This window comes from Mya arenaria, chromosome 12 (assembly GCF_026914265.1).
Source record: "Mya arenaria isolate MELC-2E11 chromosome 12, ASM2691426v1".
NCBI lineage: Eukaryota > Metazoa > Mollusca > Bivalvia > Myida > Myidae > Mya > Mya arenaria.
Genome location: NC_069133.1, coordinates 11,627,290 through 11,652,841, shown reverse-complemented (window position 1 = coordinate 11,652,841; position 25,552 = coordinate 11,627,290). Strand labels below are relative to the sequence as shown.

Genomic DNA, 25,552 nt, shown 5'->3' with positions numbered 1-25,552 from the left:
AGATCATTATCATGGCCTTTCTAAATGTATCGGCTAGTGGGATTACTCGAAATTCTCGTGCTTGGACTGCTTACAATCGTAAAAAGACACTTTTTCAATAGCTCTGCTGGGGGTATAGTCGTATAAAAACTTATTTGAGTTGACTTTATGCATCAACTCGGAGCATATACCGAACAAATATTCAACTTCCATATCTTAACCCCATATGGCACTAAGGTATCAGTTCATGAACGAGTAGGTCGGTATTTGTTTATCATAGATCTACGGTGGCATATTGCTGCCGTAAGATAACCTGATAGGGTTCACAAATTGTTTTGTGTTAACCACTTAATTTTTGCGATAATTATCTAGCTATCTAGTTGATATTCGCGATACTTTTTGGTAGGATTATTATCATAAGACTAAAAAGCTTGCAAGTGCCCAGAACTGCCATCTATTACACTTTTTATCCATACAACACTTACAGGTTAGATAGTTATGGTTTGCTCTTGTTCAACCTATTCTGAGCCAAATGAACCACACTTTGGCAAGCATAAAGCACATTTAGGGCCAAATCAACCCATTAGCAGCTAGTTTTAAACATTCGTAGCGCTAGACAAATAAACCCATGTGCTTCTCACATTGAACCATTGCAGTGCCAAATACTTCACATTTGGGAATCCATAGAGCATATTCAAAGTCAACAATATATATATGAAAAACTACAGAAACAAGCTCAGTAGTCAAAAGTTTAAATATAAACCCCGTTTAATGACACAGGGTTAACGCCAAAGACATAGAACACAAAAACAAAAGCAAACAATCACAAACAAGAAACACAGAACAACAGCACAAAACTCCACAAACAACAAAGTGCATTTATTCTATATAAAAACTAGGTGTGTTTATCAAGGAATGTTAGGTACCGCCTTGTCAGTAAAATAAATTTACTGGGGGTTTAAACCAGTTTACGTGCCCAACCTCACTCTTATCCTAACACACCTGAATATAGAAAAAACGCAGAATGTAAATCTTATCAAGGTATGCATTAACCTGAGGAAACTTAATAATAAAGCAAATAATAATAAACTAATAAGTAAACCCCAAGTACATCAATGATAAGGGATCCCAACTCTATCTGCAGACGAAGGAACGCTATTCAGAGAACCTAATGCAAACTTTTCAAAGATACGATGCAGTACCCAAATGCAGCTCTATAACTAAGCCTAGTACTGAATGCCACATTGTGGTCCTTGCCCTAACCATATCTCTTATAGGTTTCTAAATTATGTTAACGATTCCATAAAAAGAAAGCTGATAAAAAAGGATATTCAGTTAACAATTATGACCTCCCATATTGTATACAAAAAAGCATTACCATCAAATTCTAAAATCTGGTACAGGAAGTCTGAAATTGTGACATTTTTATTTTGACCTTGAAATGGCTTTGACCATGACCTAGAGGTAGTCAATGCAGCACTTTTATTTAAGGAACGTTGGAAACATCTGCAATAAACAATAAAACAACAACGCCTATCTATTTAAATGTGTGCCATTACGTTGAAGTGAAAGCATATTCACTAAGATATATATGGCGGCCATCTTAAAATCCAACTTGGATTTATTGGTCCTCATTATACATAGGTGACACAAAGGAAAGTTCAAAAACTTTTGAAATACTGCAACATGTTCTATGGATGTGGGTTTGTTTTTTTTTCAAATAAAATCTTAGAATAAATAGAGTTTATTGCCTATATCACTATACAATGCAATTAAATCGGGTCACATTAAGTGACACAACTATCTATTAAAATAAGTGTGGTAATGGCGCAAATCTTGACTTTTGGCAGCCATATGGCATGAATCCAGAGTATGTCCAGAGCTGTTTTAAAGACGCACTCTCGTAGATTCACATTTTTTACATATTGGTTGTTCATTTTTGTCCCAGAATAAGCTGATTTACGTATAAATGCCTTCAATTCAGTCATATAGAATAACTCAAAATAAAACAGATCTCAATTTTAAGAAAAACAGCGGAAAGTTTCAGTAACGCTTTTGGCAATAAGGATGAGTTAGTTATCTGAACCCGTTTTAAAGGCGAACAATATGACGCAGAAAGTTTGATTTAATACGGTACGGATAAAAAGATATTAGCGATGTCTTGGTGCTTTATAAACTAATGAATTTGTGGCCACGTGTCTATTAATTAAAAATAAATTTATTAAGACTATTTTTTTTATCTGTACCTAAATTGTATGCTTTTTTGTTTTATCACTAGAGTTAAATGAGTTTACATACAATTATATAATATGTAATTTATGCGATAAATTAGATGATGAGTTACATTTTATTATTGAATGTACCCTATATAATGATTTAAGAAAATTATACATTGATAAATATTACTGGAAGAGACCATGTATGTACAAATATATTGATCTTATGACTAGCCAAAATGAGACTGTAATACGTACACTGTCAAATCTTGCTTTTAATGCTTTTCTACGTAAAGTGTAATGATGCATAGTTTATAAAAGTACTGAATATTTGTTCATGTTTGAAAACAAGAGCAAATTTCAGTACCTAGTTGTACATGTAGATCTTGTCTATTAAATCACTTAATTTTATAATTAAACTCCATTTTATTACTTACTCAGATTTAATCTTACTAATGAAGCTTTACTTGGTGTGTCTACCACGTTATTCCAAGTAAATTTAAATATAGCGTCAGTATTTGTATCTGTACTTATCACGTGACCTTCACATGCTAAAAATACACACTATAAACTTGGAAACCATTATGCGCTATTTTAAACGGGTAAACTTAGTTTAGACATTCTTTTATTATTCTTTTAATCGTCTAAAATTATGTGTTATTGGCCTATTACTAGCTCATATGGATAATTATAGGCTTGTTTTGAGGGAAATACTGTTTATGCCGATTTTAGGACTATCTGGTGTTCAGTCCCCTTAAGGTGTGTTTACAATAAATTTAAGATTTTTGATTACGGGCGAATGAACACAAATTCAAGGATAAAAAGTTAAGGAAAATAAGCATGAATTGTTGTTTATTTTGAATTCTTTACGGAAATTAAACTTTCACGCCTAGCGCAGCCTAGCGAACGTTTAATTTTCATAAAAAGCTCCAAATAAATAGAGAGCCCCTACCACTATCTCTGTACGCGTACAAAACTGGAGCAATATGAATAGATGCAAATATTATGTTTTGACATTTTAACATATCTTGTTATTGATGCGTTGGTTTCTTCTTTTTTAAACAGCTGATATAAGTTGGTATTGAAATTTCGTTTTTGAAATAAAAGTTACTTTTTTATCGCAGGTAAAATTGTGTTTACGTTTCTGCTTGGGTTTTTGTTTATTTTGTTTTTCGCATTGTTCAAGAACATATTACAAGGGCATGATTTCCATGCAGTCACGATTGCATAGTTGTAGATGTTGAACATTAATTAGCAACTGTAAATGACTACTCCCGCAAAAGAATACGAATATTTAGAATAACAATAACTTTTTCATTGTTTTATTATAAGTGATGTATTGACTTCTTGCTTTTCCACTAACGGAAGAACGTTGGCATCTACATGCAAAGTTATTCTGACATCATAGTAAATTAAGTCTCTTTAAAAAAAACAACGAATTCTGCATTTTATAATATTGCTTTAAGCAGAACCGCATTATGGCCAATACACGCGAACTTAACTACGTTACTAATAAAGAGAGTCTCAATAATTGTCACCACAATCATACATTATCCATCAAATCAACATTAAAACAATCATCATTTAACAATTTTCGTTCAAAATAATGTTAATCTTGGCCAAAATAAATCAACTGTCTATCAACCTTAGTCAGCACTAACGGGCTAGTTGTGTGAAATTAGCTCAAGAAACGAAATTCGACATTGAATGTCAAGGTTACTCCACAATCGACATTCAATTTATTTGGATGGTGTACAGCTCAAGATATTTAAAATGTAAATGTCATGCTTGCTCGGCATACGACATTTGGCATTCAATTTAAAACATTAAAGATTGGATGTCTAGCAACATGACATTCAACATGGAATGTCTAGCTAACTCGTTTAACAAAATACGACAAATAGAATTTAAATGTCATGCTGGGTCGATATTCGACATTCAATTTCAAAAAAATGAAAGATGAATGTCTATAGCATGGCATTCGGCATATAAATGTCGTGCTAGCACCTTTAGCAACTTACGATAATCAAAATTTAATGTCATGCTGGGCGTCATTCGGCTTTGCTAGCCCGATAAACGGCTTTTGAGATTGAGGAAATAAAAGTCAAAGCTGACATGTCAAATGACATTCGACATGTCGCACTTCTTCGATGGTTGTTTATGAAAGGGCCCTTCGAAAAAGAAGCTGAACACTGTTTTTTTCCAATGTATTTTGAGCCACAACAAGAGAATAAAAGATTATTAATTTTGAGTTTGAGTAAGGAAACAAAAATTTGTATTTATTTTCATTTTTTCAAACATAAGGTATGCACCACCTGTTCCGCTTAGGTAAAGGGAGAAGAATAGCGGTGAACCGAGGCAGAAGAAAGGCGAGGTTCTTCCGCTTGCACGAAAACCGTCAAATACGAAGAAACGGTATCAATGCTCTTTAAATTTAATGTTATACTGACAAGAGCTGTCGACTAAACGCCGCTTTGACTCAGAAAATAATGCAGAAATGATGTACTATGTGCATGTCAAAAGAAATAAAAATGTCAAATTAAAACTTAAAGAAGAAATGCCGTAATGCGACAAAACCAGGTCTCCAATGACTGACAGAAGAACTTCAGCCTTTGTTATGAGACGCAGTCTTAACTTTTGTTCTTTTTTTAGTAAAAGTGACCTTGACCTTGGCCTTCATGTCATCTTACTATTACATTATTTAGTCACAATGGAATGGGTTATCGGATGACTTCCACTGAAACAGTGTCTTCCCACAACTAAAACACGTCACCTTGTCATCCACATTGGTATAAAAAAATCCGGCTTTGGCTAAACTTTGTTAAGTGTGGATTATTTACCTCGGCCAAAATGTATAAGGCGATCCTCGAAAAATTTATACTTAGGATTAATAGATTACGAACAAGAGCTGTCACAGTATGTGACGAATGCCCCCGAATGTAACATTGATCTATGAACAAGGTCAGTACATGAAAAGTTAAAGATCAAACAGATACATATGACGATACATATGACAAGTTATTTTAAATTGCCTCTGAACATAAGAAAATACCACCCATACTTGACAACCTACATTCTTATGTCCTTATATTCAGCATTCCATGTGAATAAACACTAAGTGTATCTTTCACCTTAGAGGTAGGGACATGGGTCTTGCACGTGACACGTCGTCTTGGTATGTCGAACACATGTGGCAAGTTATTTTCAAATCTGTCCATACAAAAAAAGGTTACAGCCTGGACATAACAACCAATACTCTGTATCCTTATATGCAGCATTCCATTGTGAATAAACACCTAAGTGTGACCTTGACCTAAGAGGTAGGGACACGATTCTTGCACGCGACACGTCGTCTTGGTATGTCGAACACATGTTGCAAGTTATTTTAAATTCTGTCCATACAAGGGAAAGTTACAGCCCGGACACGACAACCTATACTCTATGTCCTTATATGCAGCATTCGATTGTGAATAAACACTAAGTGTGACCTTGACCTAAGAGGTAGGGACACGGGTCTTGCACCCGACACGTCGTCTTGGTATGTCAAACACATGTGGCAAATTATTTTATTATCTGTCTATACAAGGGAAAGTTACAGCCCAGACACGACAACCTATACTCTATGTTCTTATATGCAGCATTCCATTGTGAATAAACACCTAAGTGTGACCTTGATCTAAGAGGTAGGGACACGGTTCTTGCATGCGACACGTCATCTTGGTATGCCGAACACATGAGGCAAGTTACTAGTATTTTAAAATCTGTCCATACAAGGGAAAGTTACAGCCCCCATACGATAATCTATATTCTATGTCATTATATGCAGCATTCCATTGTGCATAAACACCTAAGTGTGACCTTGACCTAAGAGGTGGGGACACAGGTCTTGAACGCGACGAGTCGTCTTGGTATGTCGAACACATGTGGCAAGTTGTTTTAAAATTTGTCCATACAAGTGAAAAATACAGCCCGGACACGACAACTTATAATCTATATCCTTATATGCAGGACTCCATTGTGAATAAACACTAAGTGTGACCTTGACCTAAGAGGTAGGGACACGGGTTTTGCACGTGACACGTCGTCTTGGTATGCCGAACACATGTGGCAAGTTGTTTTAAAATTTGTCCATGCAAGGGAAAGTTACAGCCCGGACACGACAACCTATACTCTATGTTCTTATATGCAGCATTCCATTGTGAATAAACACCTAAGTGTGACCTTGACCTAAGAGGTAGGGACACGGTTCTTGCACGCGACACGTCGTCTTGGTATGCCGAACACATGTTGCAAGTTATTTTCAAATCTGTCCATACAAGGGAAAGTTAAAGTCCGGACACGACAACCTATACTCTATGTTCTTATATGCAGCATTCCATTGTGAATAAACACCTAAGTGTGACCTTGATCTAAGAGGTAGGGACACGGTTCTTGCACGCGACACGTCATCTTGGTATGCCGAACACATGTGGCAAGTTATTTTAAAATCTGTCCATACAAGGGAAAGTTACAGCCTGGACTAGAGTTATTGAGCCAGACACACGGACGGACGGACGGTGCGATTTTAATATGCCCACCTTTGGGGGCATAAAAAGGAATGATATCTTGAAATGAAATACAATCTGTTTGATTAATTTTCGTTGATTTTCAACAACTGAAGTTAAAAAAATAAATAATAATGTTTCCTTCAAATCACACAAGTTCAATAATTGGTTTGAAAATAGTCTTATGCGTCTGCAACCGTCTTCTAAAATGATGACAGCACTATTTTCCATGGTTTTATAGTCAACACACATTCATTAGAAAGGATGCATTTAATTTTCGGCTTTTACTTTTCATGACGGGCTGCCATTATGTTAACATAGGTATTTAATTCAAAATGGACAACATCTAGTTGTGCTTGTGTCATGATTTTGACAATTATTAAACAAGAGTACATATAACACAAATAGCTTTTTATTTTTAACTATTGTCTAGGAATATAGTCTTCAATGTCTTGCTTTGGAAGAAGTTACTAAATATCGTATAAATGCATAAGTTTCTAATTGTGACTCGCTGCTAATGTATTCGTCGACAATTGTTTGAAAGTTAGACGGTCTAAATAGGTTATCATACGCTCATGGCTCTTTTACACTCGCCAATATATACTTACAACGAACTTCACTATCAGTTGTCCAAGGTTACATTGATGCACATTCATCAAAACAAGAATTTAATATTCTCTGATTGAGTCATGCACTCTCAAATCCGTATTTAATATGAAATTATTTTCCCTTATGCTAGAAAAACTTCATTTACGGCGCTTTTTTTTTCTAACGGGTGTGTGTGTATTGGGGGTGGGGGTGGGGTGGAGGCGGGAATCCGCTCTAATCGGATGGCCGATTTGGAACTTTAATACTTATTATTATTATTATTATTATTATTATTATTATTATTATTATTATTATTATTCGAGTTCAACTCAATGATAAAACAAAAAGCATACGCTTTAGGTATAGTTAAAAAAGAGGAGTCTTTATAAAAAAAATAATTAATTAATAGACACGTGGCCACAAATTCATCAGTTTAAAGCCCCAAAACATCGCTAATATCTTTTAATCTGTACCGTATTTAATCAAACTTTCTGGGTCATACTGTACGCCTTTAAAACCGGTTCAAATAGCTAAGAGCATTCGTATTTACATAACTCTGTTCTAGATAAAACAAACAAGACACCAGTCCGCTCAAGCGTTATATCGTGAAGAGTTAAGTAACAGATGTGAACGTTTGTTGCAATGCAGTTCTCGCTATGTACATGTGTTTATGGAATCCTAGTGTTCCTTTCCTGGAAAATAGGGTCGACCATTTACTCGTATGTTCGGATGCGTAGGAAATGTCTGAAACTACCTCAGAAGAAATCGCACTGGTTATTTGGACATTTAAAGGAGGTATGTTTTGCTTTAGTGTGTTTCATGTTTCATGTTGAGATAATTCGTTTAAAGATGCACTCTTACTCCCAAATAAGATTAACCACAATTAATGCAATTGTTTGATATACCAAAAAGGATGAATATATGTTGAAAACAATGGTTCTAAACCCCCTGTCACACCTAGCCGCGTTGCCACTTCGATTGCACGGTGTTATTAAATTTCTCAGAGCGCCGTGAGATCGCTAGAAAAATGTTACTTTTCATGAAAATGGCGATGTCACGGCGTTCTCACGGCGACCTTGGCAATTCTACGGAGTTCCATGGCGTTCTACTGCTTTCCTACAGAGTTCTAATTGGCGATTGTCTGCGCTCTCATGGCGCTCCCATGGCGCTCTCACGGTGCCTCCGCTGCGTACATCAAGTTATCACGGCGCGCACACTGAATGTGCACTGCGCTTTCACGGCGCTCAAACTGCGCTGTCGGCGTGTTATTTTGCACTGCCTACAAAAACGATATCTCCATCAGTTCTTCATTCTTCCGTTTGCTCTCGAAAAGTTTGAGACCATGCTGCAACCGTCTGCCTATAGCCATGGTCGAACTCAAAGCCCCCCTACGCCTTGGGGCCCTCATCCGCCGTCGTCTCGGAATTAGATCAAAAGCGTCTGCATCATCCTGGATCTGCTTGACCTGCATATAGGAAAGCAGTAGCCCTGCTTGCTATTACACATAAAGCATGGTAAAATGAATGTTTATTTGCATATATATATATATATATATATATATATATATATATATATATATATATATATATATATATATATATATATATTCTATACACTATTTGGAAGGTTCATTGTCATGCAAACGCCGATTGAAGCGGAAGGAGCGCATTGGGTGCGCAATAATCGTCGTAGCGGCTCCTTACAATCGTTGTAAGAGCCCAGTTAGAAAAGTGAAACTCAATGAAAGCGCCATAGACGCCGTATAAACGCGATAGGGACGCAGTGTCATCTCCGAGACCGCCGAACGATCGCCGGGCCAGCGCCACCTATAACCATTGTGTTCGCATTGCGAACTCTGTCAGCGCGCACGCGGCGATCCTGTGGCGTTTGTAGGAGACCTAACTACGCTGCCACGGCGACCTCACGGCGATACCATTGCGCTCTTTACAGAACGCCGAGCGACGGTGTTTGTTTTGGACATGCTCAAGTTGCGCGCCGTATCTCGGCGTTCTATGCGATCCCACCGTGTTCACTGGCGATGCCACTGCGTTGCCACGGCGATGCTTACGATTCGACTGCGCGCAGATCGGCGTTATTGATTTTTTCTTGAACGCATTGGGAACGCGACCCTTATGTGACATGGGCTTTATGAAGGATACCAAGTTTAATTTGAAATAAAGGTGCAGAAAACACGATATTTCTACCTTAGGCCAAATAAAAAAATAGGTCTGTTTCAGGTTACCCGACCGACCCTATTTTTTCCCGCCGACCCTAACCTATTTTCCCCTGAAAAAAATGTGATTTGGGTACGAAAAGCATTTGTTACGAAATGTATGTACGTAATGTTGACAATATTAGAGTTGGATTTCTGAATGTATTTACCGTACTTCACCTTAGAGTTCGGACACCTTAAAATAATTAAATTTCGCTCTACGAATTCATAGAAAATAACAATTTTAACATTTTATTTACATGTATGGTAAACCTGCCTTTTTTCTTCATGTCTGCATTTTACCACTTATTAATTTATCCGTAGTTATCAATGGTTATTACGCCTATAAGTCACTGTAGCTCCTTCATCAAGATAATTAAAATCCCATTCAACACCATTTTATACATGCATTGAAATGAATAAACACCTTTTATCGGCTTCAGATCAAACAGTCACATTGTGTATTGACCGTACTTCACCTTAGAGTTCGGACACCTTAAAATAATTAATTTTTCGCTCTACGAATTCATAGAAAATAACAATTTTAACATTTTATTTACATGTATGGTAAACCTGCCTTTTTTCTTCATGTCTGCATTTTACCACTTATTAATTTATCCGTAGTTATCAATGGTTATTACGCCTATAAGTCACTGTAGCTCCTTCATCAAGATAATTAAAATCCCATTCAACACCATTTTATACATGCATTGAAATGAATAAACACCTTTTATCGGCTTCAGATCAAACAGTCACATTGTGTGACGTCACATAACTCAGTTATACCCACCAGGATCTCATGGAGAGCATGGATATTGTTATGCAGGATTAATGTGTCTGGTGTTTAGTCACATTGTGTGACGTCACATAACTCAGTTATACCCAATAGGATCTCATTGAGAGCATGAATATTGTTATGCAGGATTAATGTGTCTGGTGTTTTGTTTTTATTGTAACTTAAGTATTGCATTTATAACTTTAATTCATCACATTTAATAGTTACCTGTATCATTGAATTAGTTGACTTTATTGTTTTCATGCCAAGAAATCCTATCCAATTTTCGATTAAGAAGGAAACCCCTGTATGCCAGCATATACCTGGATTTTAGTAGCATATGCATTATGTTCCATTCAGTGGTTTTGTGCTAAGGGTTAAAGGGCTGACTTGGTTCTCCATGAATTTTTTTTTATCAGTTATCTGCTGTTACAGCTAATTCATTTCATTTAATGGCCATTACGACCAGCATGAAATTCAGGGGAGCAATAATTCAACTATCTAAACCACACTCTTGTTATTATGTTTAATTATGTTTAAAGATTGAAAACATCAAGTACAAATGTACTAACTATATTTCTTAGTTCCCCGACAGCTAAATGTTTTCCTCACGCCGGCCAAATCGTAATAGCCTCTTATAGAACAACTTGAGTACGGTATTGTTCTATAAGAGGCTCTTAGGATTTGGCCGGCGTGAGGATGTTTTTTGAAACAAATAGAATCACAAACTCCAGTCAAACTTATCAACTTCCGGCTCAAAATGTTATGACTCATGCATTTTTAATAAAATGATACCGGGGAGTTGTTTATCTGTGGATGTCGAAAATCTGCTAAAGGGGCTATACTCAGTATGATAAAATAGCGAAAAAAGAAAGAAAATTTTCGAAAACTGACATAAACTTGGCATCGATGTGTACAATGCATTGAAACTTACTAACTGAAGAACCCGGTCTCCGACACAGTTTTTTTTTTACATTTTGGTACTTTTTTACAATTATGATAAAGCGTAACACGGTCCATTAGATAATTGTCCTGAGATTCGTTACAGAAGAAAACTTTTTTGGTGCGAATCTGGTGTACAGTCCCTTTAAGGGTTCATTGTACTTTGCGCTCATTATAAATAGATAAATGAAGGGTCTTCGCATTGATACAAAAAGCTTAGTTCCTTCATTCACAGCAACATATAGTTGATTAACGCAAGATTAGCAGCATCAGTAGAAGTTATATGATAGTTATTGCTGTAGAAGTGGCAACAACAACAACAACAATTCAGCAGGAGCGGCAGTAGTTTTAGGGGTATCATCATCATCATCATCATCATCATCGGTGGTGGTGGTGGTGGTGGTGGTTGTGGTGGTGGTGGTGCTGACGGTGGTGTTGTGGCGGCGGTGTTGACATTGGCAATAGCAGAAGCAGTAGTGGTAGTATCAACAACAATAGCTGCAGCATTACCACCTGTATTACTAAGACTTAAGAGCACACGTATTAAATGACCAACATAGTCGGTTCTGTTCGGTGGGGTTAAATACCTATTTACAGTAACGATCGTTCTGAGTCATGTTATTATTTGGGGTGTGGGGGGGGGGGGGTCAATATTTTACAGAAAAGGAGTCACTCAAGGACAGCGACCATTGTCGTGAGTTTATGTCGGTCAAAACATGTTCTTTCACAGGTCACGGTATGAAGACAATGCCAGATGAACACAAAACTAAGCAATTTTTTAGATTGAAACATTGCAAAAACAAATCCCAATCAGTTATACGAAAATTCATTTTAACCGCCTCAGAATGTGTTCATGTTAATATGAACAAAATTGAAGTAAATTTAACATTCGGAGATTCAGTTTCGCCAATGTGATATATTTTTTCAAGTTTCGTTTGTATTTCCCATTTTCCATGGTGTATACGTTTACTTACGAACTCAATATTTTTACAGTGAAAAAACAACAACAACAAAGCTTTAAAAATGAACAATAAGAGTGTGTGTTTTTGTTAAAAAATGTGAACCCAATAAATCTGACATTTTAAAATCAATATCCATACGCTTAGTAAAGCATACCCTTAAATATAATTCGACCTATGAGATTCATAAGATATAATGTAATATAGGTTACATTTTCATTCCAAATAAGACGGTTGGTTAAGCATACCATTTTCATTAACATCTGTCATATGTCTAAAACGATAATGTTACTCATTAAAAACAACATATTTTTGTTTAAGAATAAGTAAATAATAAGTTTTACTAAATTAAGTACTCTGTAATTATGTCTAACACTTGATACTTCTCCACGTCTTTCTGGGCAAAATTAAATACATTCTTCCAAATCTTGACCCAAACTACAACAACTCCCTAGATATGAAAACATGATTAAACACATGGTTAGATTCTCGGTCAATTAGGGGTTAATGTGTAGCTGAAATTGGCTCTTGTGTAGAAATGAAAAGTGGAAAAATTGGCTGGTATTTCTTGGCATGATTGATATTGCAGTGAGTATTACTGTACGATTATTGCTTCATAAAGTCTATATTAAATGTGTGATACAAGTTTCAAAGTTAATTGGCGGATCGTTTTACAAACATGTCATGCCTGTGTTTTCTTGATCTCTGCATTGCCCTTGTTGTTTCTTTAATCCTCCATTAAATATATCACACATCCTTTTCACCAGGCAATAAATCGTTTAGGATGGGTAGTAACCAACTAACTTATCACAGTGATGTATACGGTTAGGTAATCTAGCCAGGCATTGTAACGATAAAGATCAATATTTTTTGTCTGCGAGACTTAGTAACTGTAAAAGTTCAGTCATTAGGTACCTAAAATAAATTCTTTTTGAAAATAATAATGGATGTCCGAATTTATAGAATGTCCGAAATCTTAAGGTGAATTACGTTTGTGCTTGTGTGGCAGGTATGTTTCAATTCTTGAACTCTATTTTCTTGTCAGATACAAATGTGTCAGATACTGACTTTCGGATTGATATGTCAGACTTAAGTGTGCAATTTTGGCAATAAAACCTGCATGTTACTTGTTCTTCAAACCTGAACCCCCAGGTCCTCTTGACAGCATTGAGGTTTCCTTGGCTGATGGCTTATATGGTAAATTTGCTGTCCCACTCTTCGTGTAATTATGTTTCAGGGAGGTTAGTATTCTACAGAGGGTGATTGAAAGCAAACGGGTGCATAAAGAAAAATAAAACCGTTCCTGGAAAATCTTAAATAATAGCAGAGTGGTGTACCATAACTTAGTTGAAATCCAACCATCATTGTCAAAAGTATTTAACCAGACTAATAAAGAATGTTTCCTTTGAAGCATGTAACATGTTTAAAAACTACTGATAAACCTGAAAATTGATGACTTTTATTTGTGTTACTTTCTGAGTCAACAGTTACTGAAATCAATATATCAAAAAAAAAAAAAAAAAAAAAAAAAATCCGACCTACCTACCCTATTTTTTTTTAGCAGTGTTACCTGAAACACACCTATTTTTAATTGGCCTTATGAGACGATAGTAAATCGCAGTAAATCATTTAGCACTCACCGATCATTTAATATTTTTGCGTTTTCAGCTATTAAATACACAGTTTAAATATTGTAAATAGTAATTAATATTTTCCATAAATGCATTATTTAGTAGGTAGTTGAGGGTATATCACTTAAAATGTATGTTTGTTTTATATGTGTTTGTATTGATTTTGAATATGAGTGTCACTTTAATAATTTTAAGTTGCCATGAGAAACATGTAATGCCCTGTTGCCCTGCGGTTCGTCTCAAACACTGCTTTTAAAATTTCCCCTCCAAAGAAAAATAGTCCTCTTTTAGTCTTATGTAATAGATACAGAACGAGTTTTTCTTCAAAGTTGTCCTCTTACAGACGTAAGAAGCCGTTTCGACTGGACGAACACCAATTTTGTCCGAGGCGAATTCTAGCGAAACGGTTTCTTACGTCTGTAAGAGGACCTTTTGAAGAAAAAAACGAGTAACTGTATCTGACTTATACGACGATTAGTGTATTGCATGTATTAGTGAGCCAATAAATGCATTAACAAATAATTAAATACAGATTTATAAATAGATAAATAGAAATATTTTTCCGAAAGATAAACATTAGATTATGTTCATGGCCTTTCTAAATACACTGTATCTGGTAGTGGTATTACTCAAAATTCTCATGTACGGTCCGCTAACAACCGTAAAAAGACACTTTTTAATAGCTCTGCTGGGGGTTAGTAGTATAAAAACTTCTTTGAGTTGATTTTATGCATCAACTCAGAGTAAATACCGAACAAATATTCAGCTTCCATGTCTAAACCCAATAGGGCATTAAGGTGTAAGTATATACCGAACAAATATTCAACTTCCATATCTAAACCCAATAGGGCATTAAGGTGTAAGTATATACCGAACAAATCTTCAACTTCCATATCTAAACCCAATAGGGCATTAAGGTGTAAGTATATACCGAACAAAATTCAGCTTCCATGTCTAAACCCAATAGGGCATTAAGGTGTAAGTATATACCGAACAAATATTCAACTTCCATGTCTAAACCCAATAAGGCATTAAGGTGTAAGTATATACCGAACAAATATTCAACTTCCATATCTAAACCCAATAGGGCATTAAGGTGTAAGTATATACCGAACAAATATTCAACTTCCATGTCTAAACCCAATAGGGCATTAAGGTGTAAGTATATACCGAACAAATCTTCAACTTCCATATCTAAACCCAATAGGGCATTTAGGTGTAAGTATATACCGAACAAATATTCAACTTCCATATCTAAACCCAATAGGGCATTAAGGTGTAAGTATATACCGAACAAATATTCAACTTCCATATCTAAACCCAATAGGGCATTAAGGTGTAAGTATATACCGAACAAATCTTCAACTTCCATATCTAAACCCCACAGGGCATTATTAAAGGTATACCCAATTTTTCTGGGTAAGAACTAAAATTAAAAAAAAAATCAAGTCAAGTCACATATTTAAGTTTACAATGCCTAGAATAAGTACACTATTATCATTACGAAATTAAATCAAATTGTGCATTTTAGGTTATGAACCTTTGTCTGATGAAGCATACGCATGTTTAGTTTAAAAATGCTCAGGACACACGTAAATTCAGCAAAGATGTCGTAGGTGTCATCAGTATTTAGAAAGGCAAAATGTGTGTCTATAAATTCACAGAGTTCATGAAACCCAATCTGGGCGCAATTCCAAATAATATCTTGATGACAAAATAGCGTGGTTATCGTCAAGACCTTTCTTTATCAGACATACCCCGCATATAAAGGTCTAGGCAAGCCTACTCAGTGCCAAGAACCTGTGTGTGTATGTTCACTACTAATTAAGCATACTCATTGCCAAAATCTCAATTCAAACCAAACAAACACATGTGCAGCCTTTATTGCTAGTATGCCAAGTCAGTGCCAAATATACCTTTTTTATATTGGTAACCATAAAGCCCTTTCAGATAAAACTCGTAAGCCTGTGCGTTTCTCCTGTCACAGTTTATTTTCCACAAAACGTTTTGCCATTTCTAGTCCCGTCAATTTGTAACGCAACTGAGATTAATTTACACTACACATGGGAAATATGTGAAATGCCTTTTTTACAGCTTAAGGGTGCTAAAGCCTATATGGATTACGCACTAGATATGGCCAAAACCGAAAGTAAAGTGTACTGTTTATGGATTGGACCGACTCCTGTGGTGGGCGTGAGACACCCCGACACGTTTAGACAGCTGATTGGTCAAGAGCACCGGAAGGCAAGGGGGCGAATTGACGGATATAGGTTATTGCAGGAATGGATGGGTAACCTTTTTGGATTTATTTTTGTATGTATATATATATATATATATATATATATATATATATATATATATATATATATATATATATATATATATATATATATATAGAGAGAGAGAGAGAGAGAGAGAGAGAGAGAGAGAGAGAGGTTAATACATATGCTACTATATATAGGAACACATTTGTACAGGGATTCCGCGATTATTTGCATGACTCATCGTTTATCAGTTTTGCGCCGCCCTAATAGTCCAACTGGTTATGAAATACTATCATAGTTTCCTAACTGCGGTCGCGCTTGCCTCCCTTTAGGATTCATATATAGTTTGCGAAAGTATATAATAATCATAGGGTGAAATAAATGTATTTGATGTTGCTTTTACCAAATATTCTCATCAACAACAACAACTACAGCTACTTCAACCTTGACAAGTCCATTTCATATTTAATAGGAGAAGGACTGTTGATGAGCGAAGGACGGAAGTGGGAAAGAAGCCGGAAGCTGCTCACACCTGCCTTCCACTTCAGCATTCTGTCTGGATACGTTGACGTCATGAACAGAGCGTCGGATACTTTTCAGGTTGAATGATATAAATTCATAATAACATAATACTATGCATTTCAATTCACGACTGCCAATCACGTGACCATTGATAAAAATTAAGGTAAGTCTACTTTATCCACTTTTTTGTTCGCCTTCTTTATCAATTCTTCAATTATTATTGTTTCCGTTGACTACCAAGACGGGTACAGTCGTTTTTGTAAACGTTTTAATACCATATCTTGCATTAGTATTGTATAAACTGGCATTGAGTCGACATATGAGATGAAAATGGTGCACTTGTGTATAAATTAAAGCAAAATAATTGACCTGACAAAAGTTTTTGCTTAACCTCAGGTTACTATGACCTATTCGCTGAAGAACCTGATTTAGTACCTCATATCAAAATGTCATAAACTATTGCTTCTGCACCCTCTATATAAACCAAGTTATCAAGATTTTCTGGTGAATTTCTTGTATTGTAAAGTTATACCTCCCTTAAGGGCTATTAAACGTACACTGACTATTTCTTATTGGCTTTTTCAATAGCACATTGCCAAAACAGCATCAAGCATTGGAAACGCCGTTTTGGATGGTAACAGTTTCTTCAATATTCTTTAAAAGGTGTTGTTCGCATCAGATGGTCAGGTTTAAAGCTTCGGATCCGTGCAAATTCCCAATATTCCATTTGACTTTACTACCGTAACGATAGTGTCCTCCCAGTCGGTAGGTGCATTTTGCTTCATATTTACACCTTGTTCTTCCAAAGAGTTAAGTTCTTTATTAGCCTTTTCCTTTTTTAGCACTTCCATTGCCGCATGCCCTGTAGGTTCCTAATTTTTTGGTCAATATTGATGTGATGTTTTCCTGGTAGACAACCTAAACCAGTGAAAATGTCTGGAAATTTCTCTTGCACGTCTTGCAGAGTTGTTTTTAGACTGTCTACAACATTCTCTCTTTGAACCAAGTAAAATTCCACGCACGTGCCGCTCCTAACATCGTCTCGACATCAATATCTACCATTCGAAATGTGATACCATGTAAATTTCCCTGTACAGTTTATGGTATCGTTATTTGTCCATCATCTTCAGTGTATGCCAACTGTAGGACCTCAAAAATGAATATGATTTGCTATTTCACACTTCACCATCACGGTATTTAGAGGGTTTTTTATTGAAATGACATCACATCTTACGCCATTGTCCAGTTGCAAGTATCTACCAGATAAACATGGGAAGTCTAAAACCTGACCGAATATTCTAGTCGTTATCATGTACACCACAAGAACGACGTCATCCTGCCCTCTGGTCTGCATCTGCGTTCCTTCGACGGATTTATGCAGTTGAAAAAATATGTTGATACGTAGCTAGATGGCATGAAGTAACATTTTAATAATTAGAATGGGCGGAGTGGGCGTAGCGAACGAGCCCTTTTTGATCATATTTATTTTACTTCAGATCATCTAAATGTCTTAGAATACTACCTCATTGGCTGACACATTGTCATTGAAAAACTGACGCAGGGAATGTGAATCGGATGAGTGGAAATAGGCGGACCTTTAGACACTCGCGAAAGTTGAAATTCTTTATGATTAATGCTAGTTATTAATGATTGCCAATCTGCAATTTCATTGGCTGAAATGTAGGTTGCATTCTAATAAAAAATATTACACATCAATTTGTCTATTACCAGGAAAAAGTTCTTGACCAGATGTCTGAGAGTGCCTCCATGGACATCTACCCTCTGGCCTGCAGGGCTACCCTCAATACCATGATGAAATGTTCCCTGTCCTTCGATGGGTGTATGCAGTCTACAGAGTGGGTAAAGCATAGGTGTTGACAAAATAGTATTTGTGCTGTCATCTTCGTGATGAATCCCACTCGTGTTTAATACAATGTTCCCAAATGATTTAGACAGAATGAGTTATTTTGTTTTATGAGAATAAAACTTGTTATCACTTTAAACAAGAAGACTGCAAATACACATTTTGCCGCTGCATTACATTCATTGAATTGGGTTACACAATCAATGTAGGACTCAAAAGGCCTCCGTTTTTTTCCAGAAACGATGATTATGTCCAAGCTGTCCAACGTATGTCGACATTGTTATGGAACCGGATGTTGTAAGTATTGCAATTAAGACGCTTGATGTACTATAAATTTGCTGTTTGTATTTACAAGATAACTCATCGAACCATTAAAACAAGATCACGCCAAATTTTACCTTGTCCCTGTTTCTCGATAAAACCAAGACCTTTGAATTTTATATGATTGTGACTTTTACTTCATTTTCTTGCTTGTTGGACTTCGAACTGTGTGCTTTTAAACAAGCTATGAATGCCGGGATCTTCCCTGTGTTGTTCGTTGGAATAGTTGTACAACTTAGACAGCTATTAAAATTTCCTATTGTTAAATGTTAAGATAACGCCTTTTAAATGGTTATTGAAAACTTTATGGATATCATAACATTTTACTTCCCTTAGGCCTCATCAAATTGATAACTTGTTCATCGGATTTTTTCCGAAAGAAAATGGAGCGCGCGATCGAAATAATAAAAAAAATATTTGTTTTGCATTTAGCAATAAAGAGGAGCGGGCGAAGAGCGAACAAATATATATATATATATATATATATATATATATATATATATATATATATATATATATATATATATATAGTCACCTTTACTCATATTTTATTCACTTAACTAAAAATGACAATGTAAACAGTACAAAGATAACATCCGAGTGACAAATGATAACATTATAAGATAATTTTATACAAATATTAGTTCTGAGATCAAACAAATGTAATATTTTTAAACAATATAAAAATGAAAGAATTCAAAACCACATTTTTTGAGTTGTTAAATATTTTTGCAAAGTAATTTCAAAATACCCTATGCATGGCCAAATTAAAGCCTGGACACAAGAGCACCAATGGTTACAGCCTTCTGCCCACCCAACGACATTCCCTAATCTAATAACCTAGGTTTACCAGTTTTCCTTTGGAAAACCTGGTGAAAAACAATTATCTGTTAAAATACTTTGTCATATCTCATTTCATGGAAATAACTATACAAGGTGAGTAGAAAAATAATTCACAACATGAATATAGGCATTTGCAATAAAATATAAACTCCAGCTATCACAGGAAAATTGATACCCCCATACGCCGCCTGGACACAATAATAATGCAACTAACTAATTGTGGGTAAATGAAAATGGGAAGGTTTATTGGCCATGTTTTCAACCAATCAATTACTTTTACTAATTTGAATATGCCAGACAATATTTTTATACCATTATATATTAGCCATTACTAATGAAATGTGACAGAAAAAGCAGAAAATGTTTACCAACATATCTATGGTGTTTCAGGATTATAGCTACAATACTTTTGGTGCCATAACTCTGATTAGACTTAGTGGACTATGACAAAAATAAGGGCGTAACAGATTATGTTGACCAACATTCGTATGAAGTTTCATGAGTATAAAATACTATGTGTAAATGTTTTGTGTAACATGCGATTCAAGACGTTTGTAACATTTTTAGACCATTTTACTTAAGTCAAGAGCCATAACTCTGGTACGACAAGTAGAATGTGACAAAAATAGTAAGTGCACAACATTCTAATACTCGATTTTTGGACTAGGACATTTGTGCCATAGTTCGTAATGCTCGGCAATTTCAGGGCGAAAACAGGTCCTCCCTGACGTATTGTATCCCTACGCTGTATTTTGATTGGATGTTCGTTAGCGAATTTGAACATGGCCGAGGAGTTCCGAATGCGAATTTGAATAATCAAAGTAGTACCAGGACTGACGAGAGAAATAGTTCTCCTAACCAGGCATTCTGAAACTGATAGCAGCTTTTGTTGTTTTTGGGTTATGCCACAATATGCGGATAATGTGAATTTTAAAAGTGTTCAATTGAAGTTATTCATCAATATGGCCGCCCATGGAATGATTACCGTCATCATACGGATATATGTTCACCTTACCTTGGATAGCATGTACAATTTGAAAAATCATGTCATTTCAATTTTGCAATCGGAATGAGATTAGAATTTTCAAATATGCGCATAATTATTCATAAAGTTTCTTTCTCAATGAAGCCAAATGTATGAATTTGTGCATAGCACCTAGATTATGAAAATGATGGGAGTTTACCTGCGCCTAGAAAAGTTTTCGGAAACATTTTCAGTGTAAGTACAAAATTACTTCATACATTGCATTTGTACAATGACATTGTGATAAAACCATCGTCATTTGTTAAACGGTCTTGACTTTTAAAATTATTAAAGTATATTGAGCGAAAAGATAAATGGCATGAGCTAGATTGTTCGAAAATGGCGAGGCTTTGCTGAAAGAAGTCGATCTGAATTAGTGTTTCATTAAACACTTAAGGGTTATAAAAGAAAAAAAAAATATTGGCTAAAAATAATTTATGTGTAACTTTTGTGTTTTTATTTAACAATGCAGTGTTACATACTGGGGAGTTACAATTGGAGGATATGTTTTACATTGGTATGAATCAGTCGACTTGTGGCGTTTATGGAACAAAACGAAAATCCAAATGTTGAAAAAAGTTAGCTGAAAGCGCATTCTTGTGGTAAATAAAATAATGAAGATTTAACATCACAATAATCATTGCCGTCCAGGATTTTTTTCATGATGTTAAATGATGCTAAAACATCATTAAAAAAGCCTGGACAGCAGTTTAGAATGACTAACCTGATGATGTCAAACCAGAAGTCCTCTTATCTTGAGATTGGATAATTGGCTTGTGTATTCAGATTCAGGGTTTGGGTACAAAGTTGACAAATTTGCTCCAACCCATTAGTGAAAACTGCGTATCTTCAAGAATAACATAGACTATGCGAATCTTAACGTTACATATAATCATAGAAATATGAATACCTCACAGGGTGAAAATTATTTGTAAAGCTTATACTAGGTGAGGTTTTCAGAAAGCTCTTGAAAATGCATACACTTTTTAAATGCAGTTTGAAACCTTGGTAATTAACACAAATCTTATCAGAAGACAATTACGATGAACATATTTGATAAGCCACAGGCATTATAAGATACATTAATTTAATTAACAACAAGTGAAGCTGATGCTGTAATTTGACGACAAACAAAGCAGTACAAAGTTCAGTTCATCAACTGTCAGCAAGTGTGAGAATACCACACATAATTTATTAATTTTCATTGCGATTCAGACAATTTTCCTTCGAGAAATCAGTAAATTAGCTCACTTGAATTATCCCTGTCATAGTCAAATGTCAAAATCAAATTTCAATATACACTTCATAATTTGATTTAAACCATTTAACAAAGATGAACAAATGTGATTTTTAATCAGCACAATATATCCTTTAGGTGATCTTAAATTAAAATTATTTAGGTCATTACTCTATATGTATTACATTTGTGATTCAATTTAATGTAAATGTCTTTCCTTGCCCCTAAATGTGACAAAATGATTCGATAATGAAATTAAACAACGGGCGAAATACAAGTTTGAACACGAAAGCCATAATTACATATCGTGTGTACAGTAGTCAAAAGAGACCATTTTCTGGCTTGTGTAAATAATTAGAAACTTTTTTTAGATTTCTTATTTAAATAGTATAATTTTTTATTGTTTGTTAGGAATATACAGAAATCTCATATCTATGCCTAATGGGGTCATCCTTGATTGCTATGTTATTACGATATGTTTTATTCATTGTTAAATTTATGTAAAACATTATTATGTTGACTTAAATTGAGGATGAGAATTAATGGTATAGTTAATGTGAGAATGTTTTTGTATGTTTAAACCCATTTTGGTGTGGTAGTTTATGCTTTAGTCTTGTTCAATTTAGGTTTTGAGGGTTTTCAAAGTAACTGAACGACTTGTCCAGCTGTCTAGAAAGACAATGTCAAACCCTGAGCAGATCAAGTTTCATGTGTTTCCAAATGACTAACTTGGCAATGGTTTAGATCACACCATAACATATTAATGATATTCGTTTTTAAGAACATGTTAGTGTTTAGATTGTATGTGGAATCAAATATCATACGTAAATTCATGCATTAAATGAAACATAATTTAAAGTTCTCATTGATATAACACATAGCCCTAAGTACATGTAGATCTAAGTTTTAGGGCTTGGATGGAGTGGCCAGGAAAATTGCATGTTCATACTTTGTACTTTCAAATGCAAGAACCGTAGTTTATTCAAAATAAATGAAGTAATCCCTACAATCAGGAACTGCAGTATGGCTTTACCAGCTCAAATGTCCTCATGACTTGAATTCAAAGTTGTGCAATTCCTGTCACATCTGGATATCAGAAGTATTCAAACACTATTCTAGCAAAATACAATGACTTACAGTTGCGAAATCACAGCTTTTTTAAATAGACATGGACGGGTGTATTTTGTATGCAGTCTGACATACATGTAGTTGTCTTTTACAAAGATTGTTCGAAGTATGGCCCTATGGTTTTAGGCTGCCTTGTCCAAGGGGTGACATGTTTTATATATATAATCTATAGAATATAATTACATCTTTGAAAATCTTCTGCTCTGAAACTGCAAATCACAGACATTTGATATAATGATGTATAACTCATTAAGAGGCACTTTACCAAGCTTGTTTAAATCATGAAGTTTTGGTTGAATCTTGTCCAAGCCCCACGCCCCAATTTTTTCCTTTATAATTAAATACTTAAGCTTTAAAAAATGCTCTTCTCCCAATCCGTAAGGCGAAGACTTTTAATATTTTTTATATACATGTAGCCTCATATAGTTAGTGGCTAATCACCAAAATTGTTCTATTCTGACCTTATGTTTTTGATACTGATGTAGAATTTAGTCTTTGAAAATCTTCTTGACTGAAACCACAAGGCGTATACCCTTCATGTTTAATAAGTAGCCTCATGTGTAGCTATTTGGTATGTCACCTCCTGTAGTTTTAACTACTCTGAAGCCAGTGACTTCCTTAGCAAGGTATGACTTCTTTAGCAACAACTTTCTTCTATATCAACCAGCAACCTCCATAACAACAAATGTCTTCCTTAGCAATCAATATCTTTATCATCAAACACTATGCACTAATCATTCACTATGCAACGAATACTTCCCTTAGGAATTAAAGACTTAATCGCAAACATAGTCTCTCTAAGCTCCAATGGTCTTTCTTAGAAACCACATCTATAGCAACCAATGACTTACTTCTTAGCAACCAATGACCTCCATGAAAACCTTGGTTTCCTTAGCGACCAATTTCTTTTTTAGCAACTAATAACTTTCTTAGCAACCAACGACTTCCTTAGCAACTACTAACTTTCTAAATGGTAACTTACATCCATAGCAATCATGACTTTCCCTGCAACATATTAGTACCATAGTTACATATGACAACCTTTGCAACTACGTTCATTCATACTTACCGATCAGCTCCTTAACAACACCTAACTTCCTTGGAATTCCAAAGACGTCCATAGCAACTATGATTACCTTACAAACTCCATTCATTGAAACCGATAATTTAGTTTAGAAACTTCATTCTTATGCCCCCTTTCGAAGAAGAGGAGAAATATTGCTATGCACAAGTCGGTCGGTAGACCAAAGCTTGTCCGAGTGATAACTCGACAATTTCTGTCTGCAAACTTGACATGAAGGTCGGGCTTGACAGTAGATGATCCCTACTGATTTAGGGGTCATCGTGTCAAAGGTCAAGGTCACAGTGACCTTTAATTGGGAAAAATGTTAAAGCTTGTCCGAGTGATAACCCAACAATGCCTGCACCTATGGCCATCAAACTTAAGATTGAGGCAGGGCCTGACCAGTAGATGGCACCTATTGATTTTAGGGGTCATGGGGTTAAAGGTCCAGGTCACAGTTAACTCGAAAATGCCTGCACTCATGGTTCTCAAATTTAACTCGGAGGTTTAGCCTGGCCAGAAGATGACCCTGTTGATTTCAGGGGTCGTCGAGTCAAAGGTCAAGGTCACAGTGACCTTGATAACAAACTCAACAATTCCTGGACCTATGGTCATCAAACTTGACATGAATGTTTGACCTGACCAGTCGATTACCTCTATTGATTTTAGGGGTCTTTGGGTCAAAGGTCATGGTCGCAGTGACCTTGAATGCAAAAATATTTTCCTAGTTATAACTCAACAAAGCCTGCAACCATGGCCCTCAAACTTGATTTGGAGATTGGGCCTGACCAGTAGATGATCCCGATTGATTTAAGGGGTCATCGTGTCAAGGTCACAGTGACGTGGAACGCAAACATCTAGTCTGTAAAACAGCTCGACAATGACTGCACCCATGGCCCTCTTACTTGATATTTAGGTTTGGTGTGACCAGTAGATTACCCTATGAATTTTAAGGTCAAAGAGTCAAAGATCAAGTCACAACTTATATTGGTCATTAAATTACATATTAACTTATTTCCTGTTGCTATGATGATACATGTTTATCTGCAAAGATCAGTCATCATCTGCACATAATTAAAATTGTACCTACTATACCCACAACTGAGTGATCATAATCTTAAAACTGCCTCAAAGGCATCCAATGTCAATGACAAATCAGCTGTCATTTCGGTCCATGCATATTTCATTGAATTGTCCAAATACTTTTTGTCAACATGGCGCTCATGGGGTATGGAGGCTATTCGTTGCCAAAAGTCCAGACGTGTAATTCCCACAATGTGCTTCTTAATCGTACTAAATATCTCTTACATTTGTCAATGTAGACGTGCTATTTGTTGTTTCTATTCGTCAGTTTTTCCGTATTGATTTGTCATTTGTCATTATAGTAGTCAAAATGTATATTTGTCAGATCGACCCTGTATAAACTCACTAAAACATTGA

At 35.6% G+C, this 25,552-nt stretch overlaps 1 protein-coding gene across 2 annotated transcripts in view; it reads left to right on the top strand.

Annotated features, from left to right (window-relative positions):
- LOC128210365 (cytochrome P450 4F4-like) overlaps positions 1-25,552 on the top strand; it is a 38,946-nt gene that overhangs the window by 1,906 nt on the left and 11,488 nt on the right. Inside the window, exons 1-5 of one of the 2 annotated variants that reach the window (XM_052914677.1) lie at positions 7,968-8,122; positions 15,941-16,136; positions 16,583-16,710; positions 18,364-18,488; positions 18,734-18,793. In XM_052914677.1, the coding sequence (XP_052770637.1) occupies positions 7,970-8,122; positions 15,941-16,136; positions 16,583-16,710; positions 18,364-18,488; positions 18,734-18,793 (662 nt within the window). In that variant the 5' untranslated portion in view covers positions 7,968-7,969. Of the gene's footprint in view, positions 1-7,967; positions 8,123-15,940; positions 16,137-16,582; positions 16,711-18,363; positions 18,489-18,733; positions 18,794-25,552 lie in introns of those variants that run through there. The other variant, XM_052914678.1, reaches the window with a different exon arrangement.